Consider the following 14962-nt stretch of genomic DNA (forward strand, 5'->3'; position numbering starts at 1 on the left):
CTTGAGCCACAGTGCCACTTCTGACCTTTTCTCTTTATGTGGTACTGAGGATCAAATCCAGGGCTTTGTGCATGCTATGCAAGCACTCTACCACGAAGCCACATTCCCAGGCATGAATCATCAAAGTTGCACTCATTCAGCAAAATGAGATGACTGTGGTAGGTCCATTTAGACCTGATAATAAAAGTTCTTTATTTAACAGAAAAATCTGAAGGTTACTTTGCCCAGGCAAAAATCTGTTAAGATTATACTCTGTTTTCTTTCTATAGAAGTTCATTTGAAATACAGGGAACGTTAGGGTATTCTTACAATTTCCAAGAAGAAAGTAGGATAACCTGAATGATCAGTTGAACTGTAATAATGGTATTATTTTTGCTTTTTTAAATGCATATTTTACTAATTTTATCCAAAATCAGTAATAAAGTTTATTCTTTACTAAGCCATCATTTTAAATGCAGCTATTATACAACCTTCACTCTTAACAAATAGCAAAAGCAAAATTAATTTTTAGTTCCAAATTTTAATGAACCGAATTTTAAAAATAACAAATAAACACTACGCATATCTTTCTCTCGTATAACCTGCAAACAGAGACACAAGTTTTATAGAGATTGTGAATAGTATCTGGTCACTTCAAGGGCTAGCCTTGAGCATAAAGCTCAGGGACAACGATCAGGCCTAGACTTCGATCCATAAGACTGATACACACTCATACAAAGAAACATCAGGGCCAGGAGTTGGGCCTGGTGGTTAAAGTGCTTGCCTAGCATGCACGAAGACCCGGGTTTGATTCCTTGGTACCACATACATAGAAAAAAGCCGGAAGTGGTGCTGAGGCTCAAGTGGTAGAGCTCTAACCTTGAGAAAGTCCCAGGACAGTGCTCAAGCCCAGGACTGGCACAAAAAAAAAAACAAAAAAAAAAAAACAAAGAAACATCAGATGGAAAAGATGTCCCTATGAAAGTCAACTTTCAAGAGGCGAGATCAGTCAGTGATAATTAAGCATTTATTTCAATGATACCATTTGCTCCAGCGTGGGTTTTGATTCCTGCAAAGCACATTGTCTCCAACAATCTCAAACACAAATCCAAACACATTTTTTCCCCTAATTCATCAGTATACTCAGGATCTGATGGGTTTTTAGAAGACGATGTTCCATAAGACATGCAAGCCATCTCTTCAAAAAGGTTGCTTTAATAAAAGAAAAATCTTCGGGACCGGGAGTTTGGCCTAGTGGTAGAGTGCTTGCCTAGCATGCACAAACACCAGGGTTCTATTCCTCAGTACCACATATATAGGAAAAAATCTGGAAGTGGTGCTGAGGCTCAAGAAATTGAGCTCTAGCCTTGAGAAATCTCAAGGACAGTGTTCAGGCCCTGAGCTCAAACCCAGGACTGGCAAATAAATAAATAAATATTTTTTAAAAGCTTCAAAACAATAAACCAAACAAGCATAGGAAAAAATGTTATACAAGACATACATACAAAAGGGTCACGGGAAAGAAAAATATTTCTTAATTATCGAAACAACTCCTAAAGCTTATTGTCAACGGCTTCACTAAAGAAGTAGGAAGCCTCTGTAGATCCTTTTAAAAGGGTTAAGAGTCTAAGGTAACAAAGAAAGTAAGTGCATAGGAAGATTAATGATATTTTAAAGGTGACAAGGCAATAACGTCAATCTGATGCAAAGGATCTGCTAGAAGACTGAATCTGTAAGCGGATCTGGAAAAAATAAAATGAATGCCTAAAGTAATGAGTTTCCTAATATTTTTGAACAATAAAACACATGGCAGGCTTGATGCTTCCCAACAGCCAAAAATATGTTGGTTTAAGTGTTAAAAACAAGTTATCTTGAACAACTGAGACTGAATGGAAAGAACACTGAGTCAGAAGCCAGATTTAAATTCTGGCCTGGCCATTATCACTAATACCAGTGGCCAGAAGATATAGTTGTCTTCTAGTTGAACTCAGAGAAGTGTGCTAATAATTGCCATTTTTGTCTCATTTGTAATCCAAAGAAATACAGAAATCTATCATATATTGCACTCACCAATCTCATTGAAATAGTTTGCATTTTGCATGTATAAATATGGGTACATGCACACATTCACATTCTAAACTGACATTTCTCTTCCATCTCTTCTCCATGCAAACTTCATTGTTTGAGTATGTGTTTGTTATGATAGTTAATATACCTGACTATGTATGTATATGTATGTGTGTATATACATATATATTCTGACATAGAAATTTTATTTTCTCAAAAGAGAAATACAGAGCTCTAGACAATATACATATATACTCGTCTTGAGATAACCTTTGTTAGAAGGCATATTAAAACTTTCACTTATGAAGAAGTATGCTAGACAGTATAGGCTTGTCTCTGCTTTTTCTATGTTCAGAAAGAGATTTGAACTGAATAATATGACACTATTTGTAAACAGGTCAATGTGTTAGGCATATCTCGAGTGAATGAGTCTTTCTTTTATATATATAAATAGAGGAAAGGGAAGAGGATAGAGCGCTGGTCAAAGCACCTTTCAAATGGCAATAACACTGAGATTATCTGGTCAGTTACTCTGTAGTGGATGATGTATACCTGCATAGAATCTTAGACCTAGGAAATGACAAAGCTGATTATCTTTATGGGTTTCATGACAGAGCCCCAGCAAAATGATTTCCTGAAATCAATATGTGGTTAAGAGAAAGCTGTTTTCAATGGAAACAGGAAGCAAGGAGCTAACTTGTTTCTATGGTAACCAGAGCAGCAGCTACCCAACAGCTGTAGTATAAAAAAAAAGTTAGGTGGTGGGGGAGGAAGAAACAAATGGAAAAAAAATCAATTCTGTTTTACCTTATTGGTGTGACAGTCCTCAGAGTGTAATCAAAATGGGTACAGACATGTTGTTCCTTCGCTGTTACCACTCAGAATCCTTAGTAACAATTATTAAGTTTTAGTACTATCTAGTTTTTATATGTCATCCTTATTTTTTTAATGTACTTGAATGATACAAAGGAAACAATGACTCAGAAAGACGTAGAAAAGAAAACTTAAGGTCATTCAATTAGTACCAAAATCAGAGCTAGTGTGTATGTCTCCTAAATTCTAACCCAGGTATTGTTTTTCCAATTCTGCTTCAATATATTTTTAACACTGCTTTCTTCTGTTCCCAAAACTCACATTCTATTCACTTTCTGTGAAAATATTGACTGCACAGAATTAAAATTAATCATCCTTCAACCTGTAAAGAAAGCAATGCTACTCTGTCTTAAAAGAATATTTTGACTAGAAAACAAAAGCTCTACATACTTCAAACCAAATTTTTTTAGAGTATTTCATCACTTTTCCTTCTAGAGGAGATTAGTATTCAGTGCCCTTTGCAATCTCATTTAGACATACCTTAAATATTGGATAGATGACTCAGAAATTCAAAACATATGAGGTTTGAAAGACACATTACCCTTCTTTCGTGTTATACACATAAATATACCAAAGGGAAAGGTTGATCTAGATCTTTACCAAAAAAAAAAAAAAGCTTGCTTTTCCTCATTTTCAATTAATTATATTTGTTTTTATTTTTTGCAAGTCTTGGGGCTTGAGCTCAGGGTCTGAGCACTGTCCTTGAGCTTTCTCAAAACTAGAGCTCTACCACTTGAACCACAGCACCACTTCAGGCTTTTTCTATGTATGTGGTAATGAAAAATCAAACCCACGTCTTCATGCATGCTAGGCAAGCACTCTACCACTAGACCAAATTGCCATTCCCCATTTTCAATTATTTTAAATATGAACTTCTTGACTCTTGTCTTTCATTTAGTTTTATCAAATAAGATCTTAGCAAAATATTCAGTTCTGGTATAACTAATGTCCCACAACAGAGAAGATCACCTAGCCTGTGACCAGATACCATACTAAAAACAATAATGACATTTGAAGCTATTATGCTCACTTAGTGAGGTAGTAAATCAGGTACTTCTGATCCTATTCAATGTTCAGAATTTATTAACTTAATTAGTATCAAATATGTTTGTGAATTGTACAGTTAGTGGCCTGGAAAAGGTCAAAAGATACTTAGATGTTTGAATGGGAAATGCGGATAGACAATCTAGACTACTGGCATAGACTCTTCTCAAAGTATGCAACTGGAATTTGTATTATCATTTCAGCAGCTATGACTTCTAATTAATATGGAAAGACTGAAGAAACTTAGTTTCCCACCTCAATTCATTTATCTGATGGAGTACAAGCTTCATCAGTTTCTTCAGGAAGTTAAGACACCAGAAGAGAGTGTAGCCAAACCATGTGATCTCTTAAGAGTGATTTACACAACTGAGGTGAATGGACAAGGACACTGGGGTGAAGCTATGTGACAGTATTGATATTTTAAGAATATCCACAGGACATGGCTTTGAGGGAGAAAGAGTGGGAGGAAAAATAGGTTAATTCTCAGGCTTCTGCCTTGGTAGGAAAGTACACCAAGATATACAAGTTGAACAAGTTTGATTTTGCACTTGCCACATTTATAACATTATTCAAATCTAGTAATTCAAATGAAGTAATTAAAAGATATACTCTGAATTGAAACTAAATTAAGTCACCTTGCCTCTTTTACCTCACTAGAATGATTTTTAAAAATAGATGAATATTCCGGCGCCCATGGCTCTCAGGCCAGTAATTCTAGCTACTTAAGGAGCTGAGATGTGAGGATCATGGTTAAACTATTCAGAAAAAGCCAGTGGCTCAAGTGTTAGAGCACTAGCCTTGGACATAGAAAGGCTCAGGGACAGAACCCAGGTTCAGAGTTCAAGCCTCAGGACCAGCAAAAATAAATAGACAAAGAAAGAGCTCTAAGCTCTTTAGTACTGGGGATAAATTATTTGACATATTTTCTAATACTAGGGTTTTGCACTTGATTTATTTTTAAAACTTCCAAAAATCTTAGAAGTTCTATCAAGGAATTTCTGCCTAGTCTATCCTCTTGTAATACTGAATCTTCAGAGAAATGCATGTACAAATTTTCACTGTACTCTTAAACTTAATTACAGCAATTTTCACAAGTACATTTACACATTACTCATTTTTACTATTTGTAACTGCCACCAGTGGTATTTACAGAGTAATGTATCTTTGATGATCTCATATTTTCTACAACAGGTTTCCATAAGAACTTACATTGGAATTTTTATAAAGTTCTATTTAAATACTATGCTTAAGGATGAGGATAAAATAAAATCTTACTAACCAGATTAAACCAGGCAACTTAGATCCGTCAAGTGTATATTTACATTATAAATTAAAAAGCAAAAGGGGGACACAACCAACAAAAGACAAAAACACAGTGCTACAGAGTTCAGTTAATTAGGCAACTCCTATAACTACTGTTTTAGTCTAATAAAGCATAAAATATGTTATGTAATTTAGTCAACCTCCTCAATGTCAAAAATATAAAGAAATAAGTATAACAAGTCTATAGCAACAAGTTTAACCAAATGAAAAATAAATAAATAAAAACATAACTACTCATACTAGCACATCAATAAAACCTAAGCTAACATAAAAGATAGTATATCAAAGTGTAAAGCTGTAATTTCTGTTAAAAATGAAACTGTGGCAATACAGCCACAACTGGAGCAAATCACTGGATAATTGATTTATGTTTCCTAGAATCTTCTCTCTGCAAAGCAGTGGTTCATCCTGTGGCCTCTTTAATGTAATTCTATTTATCAAAGTGTTCAGATAACATTAGTCAACAATTATCTGAACTAAATATAATTAACTTGTAAACACAATGATCTCTTCTGATTCAGCAAATATCAGTTGCTTCAGAAGGGTTATCCTAAAGACAAATTTCACAATAGAAAGAAAATAGTTAAACTCTAACCGGTCAACAAAAATGAAAAGCTCAAGAAATTAAATCACGGGGTTGGAGGCATGGTTCAGGTGTAGAATGCCAGCCCATAAGTGAAAGCATCAGATACCAAGTTTGAGTCCTAGTCTCAAAAACACATGTTTTTAAATCAATGCCCATGGGTTTATATTCTGTCATTAGGTGACCCAGGGTAAAAATTCCACTAGCCAAAGTCCTAGAAATATATATATATAATATTTTATTATTTCATATTATATTGTTATATAATTTATATAATTATTATACTGCATTTATTTTACATTTTATATGGGTGTTATGTTATTGTTACATAATATATTCTATTATATACTTATAGATATTTAAATCATAAATGACCTTTCCAAGTTAGTGAATGTCTTATGTTTAAAATCAGATCTCCAGAGCAACAGGGTCTGCAGAGATTTCACAGACCAGTCAGTTATAATCAGTGGTTTGGGTGTAAAAAGCCTGAAAAGGATGTCATGAGACCTCTAGAATAATTTTGGTTCTGTTATTAACTTGATGTTTGACCTTTGTCATCACTTAGCATCTGAGTCTCCATTTTCCTCAGCTACAAACTAAAGGGCCTTGACTAGGTGACTTTAATCACAGGACTGATTCTGCTTCTACTTTCACTTGACCTTGTGTTAATCTTGTGTTGTCTGTTCACCTAAATTATTCAGGTCAAATCCTCTGCACAATTACAACAAAAACATCTAAATAAGATGAACTGTTCAAGTCAACAGTCTGCATCTTTAGTTTTGAAAAAACATGCTATAACAATGATAAGGTTTAGGTACCTTAAATATTTTGCTATATGGTCTATTATAAAATAAAATATAAAATAACATGAGAATATTGTGTTATCATGAAGAAAGACAAAACCTTTTAACATTTTTATAGTGCGTGATCTGAAGGAAAAAAAAATCGCTTGAGGAGCCTGGAAAAAAAATAATTCAAATTATCTTTTTAACCAGGAAGTGAAAAGAACATCATGAGACCCAAGTGGAAAACAAAAGACACAGATGTCACACTCATGAGTGAGTGAGGTCATTGAAATAAACATGAACTACTTCCTGAAGTTAAAAGAAATCTTTCAGAATTTGTGAACTCTATGTCGGCAAGCTTGAATGTGGACATGCTGGTATGTGTGCATTCAAATGCATTCTGCAGAGTTGCGATGGTTTAAGTTGTCTCATGTTGTACTTCTCACAGAAAACAAAACATCTGCAGACTTTCAAAGTGCTATCAAAAACACAACTGAGAAGTTTGCCTATAACAGCTGCATGCTATCTAAGATAAAAGAATTTCTGACATGCAAATAAAGATGATACTGAGGACTGAATCAAAGTAAAGCTGGGGGGGGGGCAGTCTCCTCTACCCAGGACATATCTTTCCTACATGGTTGAAGTAAGCCAGACACATGCAGTTGTAAAGACTTAACTAAATACAGAACTCTGTTCTTATATATAGTTTTTTTAACTCAAATACTGTATCGTTCTGGTTATTTATAATTTATTTCTTTAAAGCTGGAGAAACCATTCTTGCTCATTTTTATAGTCCCCTCATGGAATCTAGTAGAATTAATTGGGCGTGTCAAAGACTTAATTTAAACTGTCACATGAGTTTTAGAGAAAGGCACGGTGAGTCTAAGATCACCATAGACGAAGTTAAAAAACTAAGTTTCTTGCCATCTAAGTTAACTCTGTGTGAGAGAGGAGAATTCAGATCAGCAAAGGGACCGATTCCGCTGCCTGCCCTTCAACCTGTAAGTTGTAGACAGAACTCAAGAGGGTGGAAGAGGCTTGAAATCCAGTGTTGGCAGAGCTCAGCTCACTAGAGCAAGCCATCCCACCAGGATCGCCCTAGGCCAGGCTTCTTGAGACAGGCTAGTGTAGAATATGCCTCTCACCCCACGAACCTTCCCAGCACACCTCCCTCCACCACAACCACACACAAACACCCCCCTCCCCATTCCCCTTCCTGTGTCCTCTGGTGAGATCCCTCATGGAAGTCACTGCCTTGGGTGAGTCAGACCTCACTGAAAATGTCACACATCACAATGACCAAGAAGCCCAAAGAGCAGGTATTCAAGCTCAAGGGGGAAAAGATGCCACAGGAGATGAAGAAAAGAAAAAAAGAAAGAAAGAAAGAAAACCTGGAGGTGAAGGTGGTGACCGGTTTTAGGGCAAGGTCTAGACTGGCTCAGAGAAGCCGACATTCGTCCTGCAGGTCCCATCTGCTAAAGTAAAGCTCAGTCTGTTGAGTTAGAAGGAAAAGGAGTGAGGAAGATGAGGAAGGTAGAACCAGGGGGTTGGAGGGGGGGAGGAGGGTACCCTTTGGTGGGGTTTTAATCCCCGACCCCAAATGAGGCTGGGGACACCTCTAGGCAACCCCGGCTCTCTTCATTCTCTTCCACCTCCTCAGCCAGAGACACTGGAGGGAATAGAAGAAAAGTTACTGGAGTTGGGGGTGGGGGAGGGGAGGATGGTGAATGGGAGGAGTGGAGAGGAGGGGGGGGACCTGCCTTACCCTGGCGGCTCTGGATGAGTAGGGGTCCTCAAAGAGAGCCCACATGCGGGGCTGCAGCCTCCTCCAGCGGCCCGACTTGCCGCCGCCGCCGTCGGGGGCTCCCAGGCCAGAGGCGTCCTCGATGCCCAGCCTCTTGGCGGCTGCCAGGTCGTCGTCGTCCCCTCCTCCTCCTCCTCCTCCCCCTCCTCCGCCGCCACCGGGGTCGCCGCCACCCCCGATGAGGTCCGGGGTCTCGAAGATGTCGAGCGCCTCCTCGGCGTCGCGGTGCTGGCGGTAGGTCATCCAGCAGCAGGGCTCCACGTCGGTCTCGTCGATGCCCCAGAAGGCCAGCTCCTCCTCGAACAGCGGCCCGCACACGTCGGCGGGGCAGTGCAGCTTGCCGGTGCGGTAGTAGTTGAGCACGTAGGCGAACACGCCCGGGTGCCGATCGAAGAAGAACTCGCGGCCGCCCTGGGCGCCCGGGGTCTCCGCGCCGCCGCCGCCGCCGCCGCCGCCACCGCCACCACCCGCTCCGGGGCCCGGGGCCAGCGCACAGGGGCGCGGCGGGGGCGGCGGCGGCGGGGGCGGCAGGGGAGGGGGCAAGGCCTGCGACCGGTCGTCGTCCCGGGGCTCGGAGGAGGCCAGCAGCGCCAGGCGCGTCCCGGGCAGGGTCCGGAGGGTGCTGCGGTAGGTCTCGTGCCGCGTCCCCCCGACGTTGAGGATCACCCTCTCGTTGCTCTCGATCTTGCCCATCTCTGTGGTTCAGACATGACTGGGGAGGGGGCAGGGAAGGAGCGAGGGAGGTGAACACGGCTCCCGGTTACCCATCTCCGCCCTCAGCCCTCCCCACCGGCCCCCTCCCCGATGCAGAAGAGGGGGAGGAGGAGAGGAAGGAGCCAGGCGCGCACCGCCCTCTCCACTGACCCCCCCACACACACACCCTACCCCTCCCCACATCCCGGGATCTGAGTCTCGGGTCCCGTCCCTTGCCTGCCTCCCAGGGGGTTCCCGAAAAGTAAAAGGAGCAAGTGTTCCCCGACTTTCCACAAAGCCGCCCCCTCGCCCCTCCCACCCAGATCTCTCCAACTCTCCACTGTCCGCCTCTCTCCCCTCCCACCACCCCCTCCACCCTAAGCTCTTCACAGCCCCTGACCCTCTCTCCCACTCCCCTCTGACTTTCACCTTTCCTCTCCCCTGGGTTAACTCCATCTTCTAATCCACCCCCCACACACCCTTCCCACTACCCAACCCACCCATCCCACCTTCCTCCTTCCCCTCTAGTCTGGACGGGAGTCCGGCTGGCGACCATTCCCTAAGGTAAAGGAGTGGAGTTCGGACCCCCCCCCCGAGGGCACAAGCAGGGGTCGGGGTGGGGTGGGGGAGGCCAACCCTGGACGGTCCACTGGCCCCTTTCTGGGACCAGTTCTAGGCTCACCTCCACTCTCTCAGGACCAAAAAAAAAAAAAAGCCTGGATGGCGACGTCAAAGGGGGCGGGGAGGCCCCTGGCTGCCGTCTCCCCCCCCTCCCCCGCCACCACCACCCCAGGAGACCTCCGACTAACTTCCTCCTCCCCCCGTTTCCTGGGCGCGTGATCGCCATCGCGGTTGTTGGCGTTATTATTACTTGGGAAAGGAAAGCACCCTAACTAGGATCCATCTTTGAGCCGCCCAAGTGAGCAAGCAGCCCTCCCTTCCCCCTCCCCTTCCAAAGAAAAACACCTTCAGGGGGTGGGGAGCTGGGGGGAAGGAAGGGGCAGTTTTCTGCGAAGGGCGAAGGCCAGGGGAAGCCTCCCCGCTCCACCCCGAGGCGAGGCACACCCCCTGACCTGGGGAGGACCCCAGACCTTCCTCCAGCCTCTCCCCGGCGTTTGCACTGCGAGGAGACGGGGAGAGAGGCCAGGGGCTGGGGAAAGGGGAGGGGGGTGCCTGTCTGTAGGGGCAGCGCGCCCTTCCCGGGGTGGAAGGGGAAGGCGGTAAGCAGCCCTTTCCCACCCACCCTCCGCCCCCCAAGTCCCCAGATACCTTAAGAAACCCCAGAGGAAAGTGGTTCTGCTTGGGTCCCCAAGAGGACGAGCTTCTCCCGGCGGCAGGATTGAGACTGGGCGGCCAGCTTGAGCCGCCCTTCTCCGGAGAGAAACTACTTGTTGGCGTTTTCCGGGTTCAGGTGGTTGGGGCGCTCGTCCGGGCGTGGAGGTCGGGGAGATAGTCCCCGCCGCCGGCTGCCGGCCACGCTCGGGGCCGCCCTCAAGCCGCTGCGCTCGGCGGCGGCGTTGGCTGGGACCATGGCCTCTCTCCGCGCCCCGAGTCCCCATCGCGCGGCGCTGAGCAAACCATGGAGCTTGGGGCGGGTCCAGCCGGCTCTGCCCGACCCCTGCCTGGGGACGGGGACGGGGAGACAGGCCGGTCAGCGAGCGCGGGGGTCAGGAGAGCTCACCCACTGGAAGGTGACCAGTCCCTCCACTTGGATTTTGGCTTGCAGGTTTGCAGCACACCGTGGGAGCTGTCCCTTCAGCACCACGCGCCAAGGGCCGCGCGCCACCACCCTAAGCTCACAGCTCTGGGGAGGGAGGGAGGGTAGGTGGATGGGTGGGCAGGTGGGTGGGTCTGAGGAAGCCCTCATCACCCTGGCTCACATCCCTTTTTATTTCCTTGATAAACACTGTCCTCACCCTCCCTGGAGCTTTTAGCTCCTTATATTTGCATCCAGCTTTCCTTCCACACCCTTTCTCTCTCCAGTGCCCACTCCTTCCAACAAGTGAGAGAGTCTAAAGCCAATTGCTTTTTGTTTTTGTCTTTTACATCTTAAGGAGAGGCTGACTTAAAAGAGGGGTCACCTCCTAGGTGGTAGCAAATCTTGTTTCTTGTATCAAATGCACGGCTCTTGGCTTGCTCTTTTCAGTCACCACATCACTGTTATATAAAAGTAAAACAAGTTTTAAAAGTTTCTGCCAGAAACACAAGACACAAGAAAATAAACAGCTCGGGTTTCTTTGTCAAAAGCTGGGGATGTGAGCTGTAGATACCCAAATACCAAAAGCAATTCTCTAATGAAGTCATTTCCTCCTTTGTCCCAGGTTTTGATTGGGTCTTGGTTTGGTTGGCTGTGCTGACACGATGAGGCATCATAAAGTGGCTGACATAACTGGCATGGGGGTATTTTGCCTTACAGTGGCTTGAGATTTGAGATGTTCAACATAAGTGACTGTGTGGTTGGTTGGTTTCTTCCCAAGGCTGAAAGAAGAATCTGTTCCAAGCTCTCTCCTTAGCTTGAAGATGGCCATCTTTTATCTTTCTCTTGAGATCTTTCCCCTTCACATGTTATCTCTCTATCTGATGTTCCTCTTTATGTATAGACAGCACTCATGAGTGGGGCACATGACAATGGCCTCATTTTTTTTAACTTAATCACCTCTAACCATGCCTTAACCTCAAAAAATACATGATTGGTTTTGAAGGTTAGAACCCCTATATTACACAGAAGTAACACCACACATAAAAGGAATAATGAGGGGATAGTTTTGTTTTACACAATGATCCATCCCTGTGGAATCTCTAAAAACGCTAGGAATTTACCAGAAGTGGTCAATTCCCATGGCCAAAAAAAAATGAGAAATTAAAATCTATTTCTATCTTGAGGCTGATTTTTATTGTCAGCTTCAACAGATTAAGAAACACCTCAGAGATCAGGTAAAGCACATCCCTGGGTATGTCTACGATCACACTTCCAGAGACAATTAGTTCCTGAGGACTCTGTCATAGTGAGTAGATTAATCACTTGATGGATTTATCATAAGATAGCGATGTTCTTGGTGATGAAAGGTGAGCACTAAGGCCTCACTGAAGACATGTCTACCCTTCAATCTCCATCTTACTCTAGCTCATTGCTTTACTCCTTTCCTCTGCTTCCCAGGTATCATGACAACAATGGCTCCACTCCACCCAGCCCTGTGAGGATGGACTGAATCCTCAGAGACCATCAGCCAAGGAGTACGATTCTCCTGTTCAGTTGTGCTCTTGAGAATCTGCATAGAGTGATGAGAGAAAAGTAACCAATACACCAATTCTAACACCCATTCTCCTATTTTCTATGTATTCACTTAATACTCTAAATTCAGTGGGGAAAGAAAGAACATGCTTAACTTTAAAGCAAGTTAACAAGAATAGTAATATTATTCTGAGTATTTTTAATAATAGATAACATTTACTGAGATCATTATGTGGGAATTATATACAGCATATCTTTTTTATATACATGAAGAAAATTCACCCACTAAATCATAAGACTATATAAAGATTAATTCATATTAATGTCAATAATCACAGGGGCTGGGAGTTTGGCCTAATGGTAGAGTGCTTGCCTTGCATGCATGAAGACCTAGGTTCAATTCCTCAGTGCCACACATGTAGGAAAAAGCCAGAAGTGGTGCTGAGGCTCAAGTGGTAGAGCTCTAGCCTTGAGAAAGCCCAAGGATAGTGTTCAGGCCCTGCATTCAAGGTCAAGGACTGCCAAAAACAAAAATAAAATAATCACTAGTAAAGGCCTTTAGTCTCAAAAAATACTTAGTACTTTGAAGGATCAATAGAGAAAACCCAAAAGAAGAAGGAAATGATGAAAAGGATACATGAGGAGAGAACTGAGGAACAAAAACCTACAAATCAATTAAGTATAAGATTATCTAAACTATATAGAAATAATCACAGTGACAGGAAAATCATCCTTCAGAGAACTCAGATCCTCCTATGATTCACAAAGGATCTAATGTGAAATTAGACAACATGAGAGAAAAAATGAAAATAAAAATATGGGGAGATGAAAAGATGAGATATGATGTCAAGGGACATTTCATACCCAAAGCAATGAATGAAAAAAATGGTCAATATAACAGAGGAAGATCCTAAGACAGAGAACTAGGTTTCATTATATAAGCAGGAGAGAACAGAAAACCCCTCCAGCTAACTAACGCCACTGATCCTGCTGTAAAATTCAGATAAAAGTGAAAGGAAAGCAAAGCATGAAAAGATGGTGATAGAACCTGGAGAAGGAAAATCCAGTTGTGCTTTTCTTTGTAATCTGTGTGGAGCAAAGGTATAAAAGACTGTGGGGACAGTACCCCTCACAGGGGGCCACCAGAATGTTGCTTCCTTTATGTCCTGAACTCTATATCACAGAAGGCTATGGACAGAGAACACTACGTGATCATTAGAAATGCAGACTGATCTCAAGGAGCCATGATGTGGCACCGCATGACACACTTGAAAGAGTTTCAGACTTGAACAAATGAATTCTTTCAAAAACTGAGATTTTAAAATTCTGGGGCCATGAGTTTGGCCTAATAATAGAGTGCTCACCTAGCATGCACGAAGACCTGGGTTTGATTCCTTGGTATGAAACACATTAGGAAAAAGTCAGAAGTGGTGCTGTGGCTCAAGTGACAGAGCTCTAGCCTTGAGAAAGCCCAAGGACAGCGCTCAGGCCCTGCGTTCAAGCTTCGGACAGGCAAAAAAACAAAATGTTATCTCTGTGTTGAGGGAGGCTCATCTGCACATACACTGGCTATGAGGCTTGAACTCCTATCCTTTACTTCTCCCTTCCCCATCATCCTTCCTCAAGGCTAGTGTTCTACTACTTGAGCCACACCTCCCATGATGGCTTTCAGCAGTTAATTGGAAATATGTCTCACAGACTTTCTTGCATATGCTGGTTTCAAACTCTGATCCTTCTGAGGAACTAGGATTACAGGTATGAGTCACTGGTGACTGATTAAAGATCATAGTCTTCAGTATCAGCAATTCATTTAAGCAAGCTACTCTAGCTTTCAAAGGAAATTAGGATGCAAACAAATAATATGAGGGTAAAGAAGTAACTGTGAGGAGGTAGCCACATCATGGAAATTTGCTTTTCAATTTTATTTCTTGTTCATTTTTTAACACTAGACTATGGAACAGTCTAGACCTTATATAGCTTGAAAATAACATAAAACTCCAATATGGATTAGCATATCAAACTAGTCCCTCAAAGAAAATGTTAGGCCACACACTGAATGATTACAATGAGTTGCTTCCAAAACACTTCAAATATCTGCTGGGGAGGGGAAAAAAAAAAAAGAAACACAGACTTAAATGCCATGTATAGTTACATAACCTTAAAAATATGCAGTATTCTCTGGAGGTGCTGAAACTTTTCTCATAATTGAATCTGGACATTTAGTTAAATTGATTCAAAAACATCTTTGTGGCATAATTTGTTATTCATTCTTAAATTTATATGTTGAAATCTAATTTCTATAATAATTTGAAAACAGGCACTGTGCGTTAGGTAGGAAAAGACATGCCTCCAGTCATTCGCACTCTTCTACTCTGGTTGTGGTGGTAGGCCCTGGCTTCCATTGAGATGAAGTGTCATGTACTTCCCCATTCAGGCTGATTTTGAGCTGTGATCCTCTCAATCTCGATGACCCAAGTAACTAGGTTTACAGGCATGGGGCACCAGCTCTTAGCTCCTAGGTGGTAGTTTTAAGAGGTAGGGAATTACCAGACAGTTTGTTCATGACAAAGATAAAGCAC

General features: G+C 42.6%; 1 protein-coding gene across 6 annotated transcripts in view; it reads right to left on the reverse strand.

Moving 5' to 3' along the window:
• The window catches only part of Kcnc2 (potassium voltage-gated channel subfamily C member 2), a 145589-nt gene extending 134699 nt beyond the window's left edge, over positions 1-10890 (reverse strand). For 5 of the 6 annotated variants that reach the window (XM_090328263.1, XM_090328265.1, XM_090328267.1 and 2 more), the window contains exons 1-2: positions 10421-10890; positions 8420-9170 (exon numbers count right to left, since the gene is read on the reverse strand). In XM_090328263.1, the coding sequence (XP_090184389.1) occupies positions 8420-9151 (732 nt within the window). In that variant the 5' untranslated portion in view covers positions 9152-9170; positions 10421-10890. Of the gene's footprint in view, positions 1-8419; positions 9171-9833; positions 9860-10420 lie in introns of those variants that run through there. The other variant, XM_090328264.1, reaches the window with a different exon arrangement.
• Positions 10891-14962: the final 4072 nt, after the last annotated feature.

Source organism: Megascapheus bottae, chromosome 2, assembly GCF_031878675.1.
Source record: "Megascapheus bottae isolate mThoBot1 chromosome 2, mThoBot2.hap1, whole genome shotgun sequence".
NCBI lineage: Eukaryota > Metazoa > Chordata > Mammalia > Rodentia > Geomyidae > Megascapheus > Megascapheus bottae.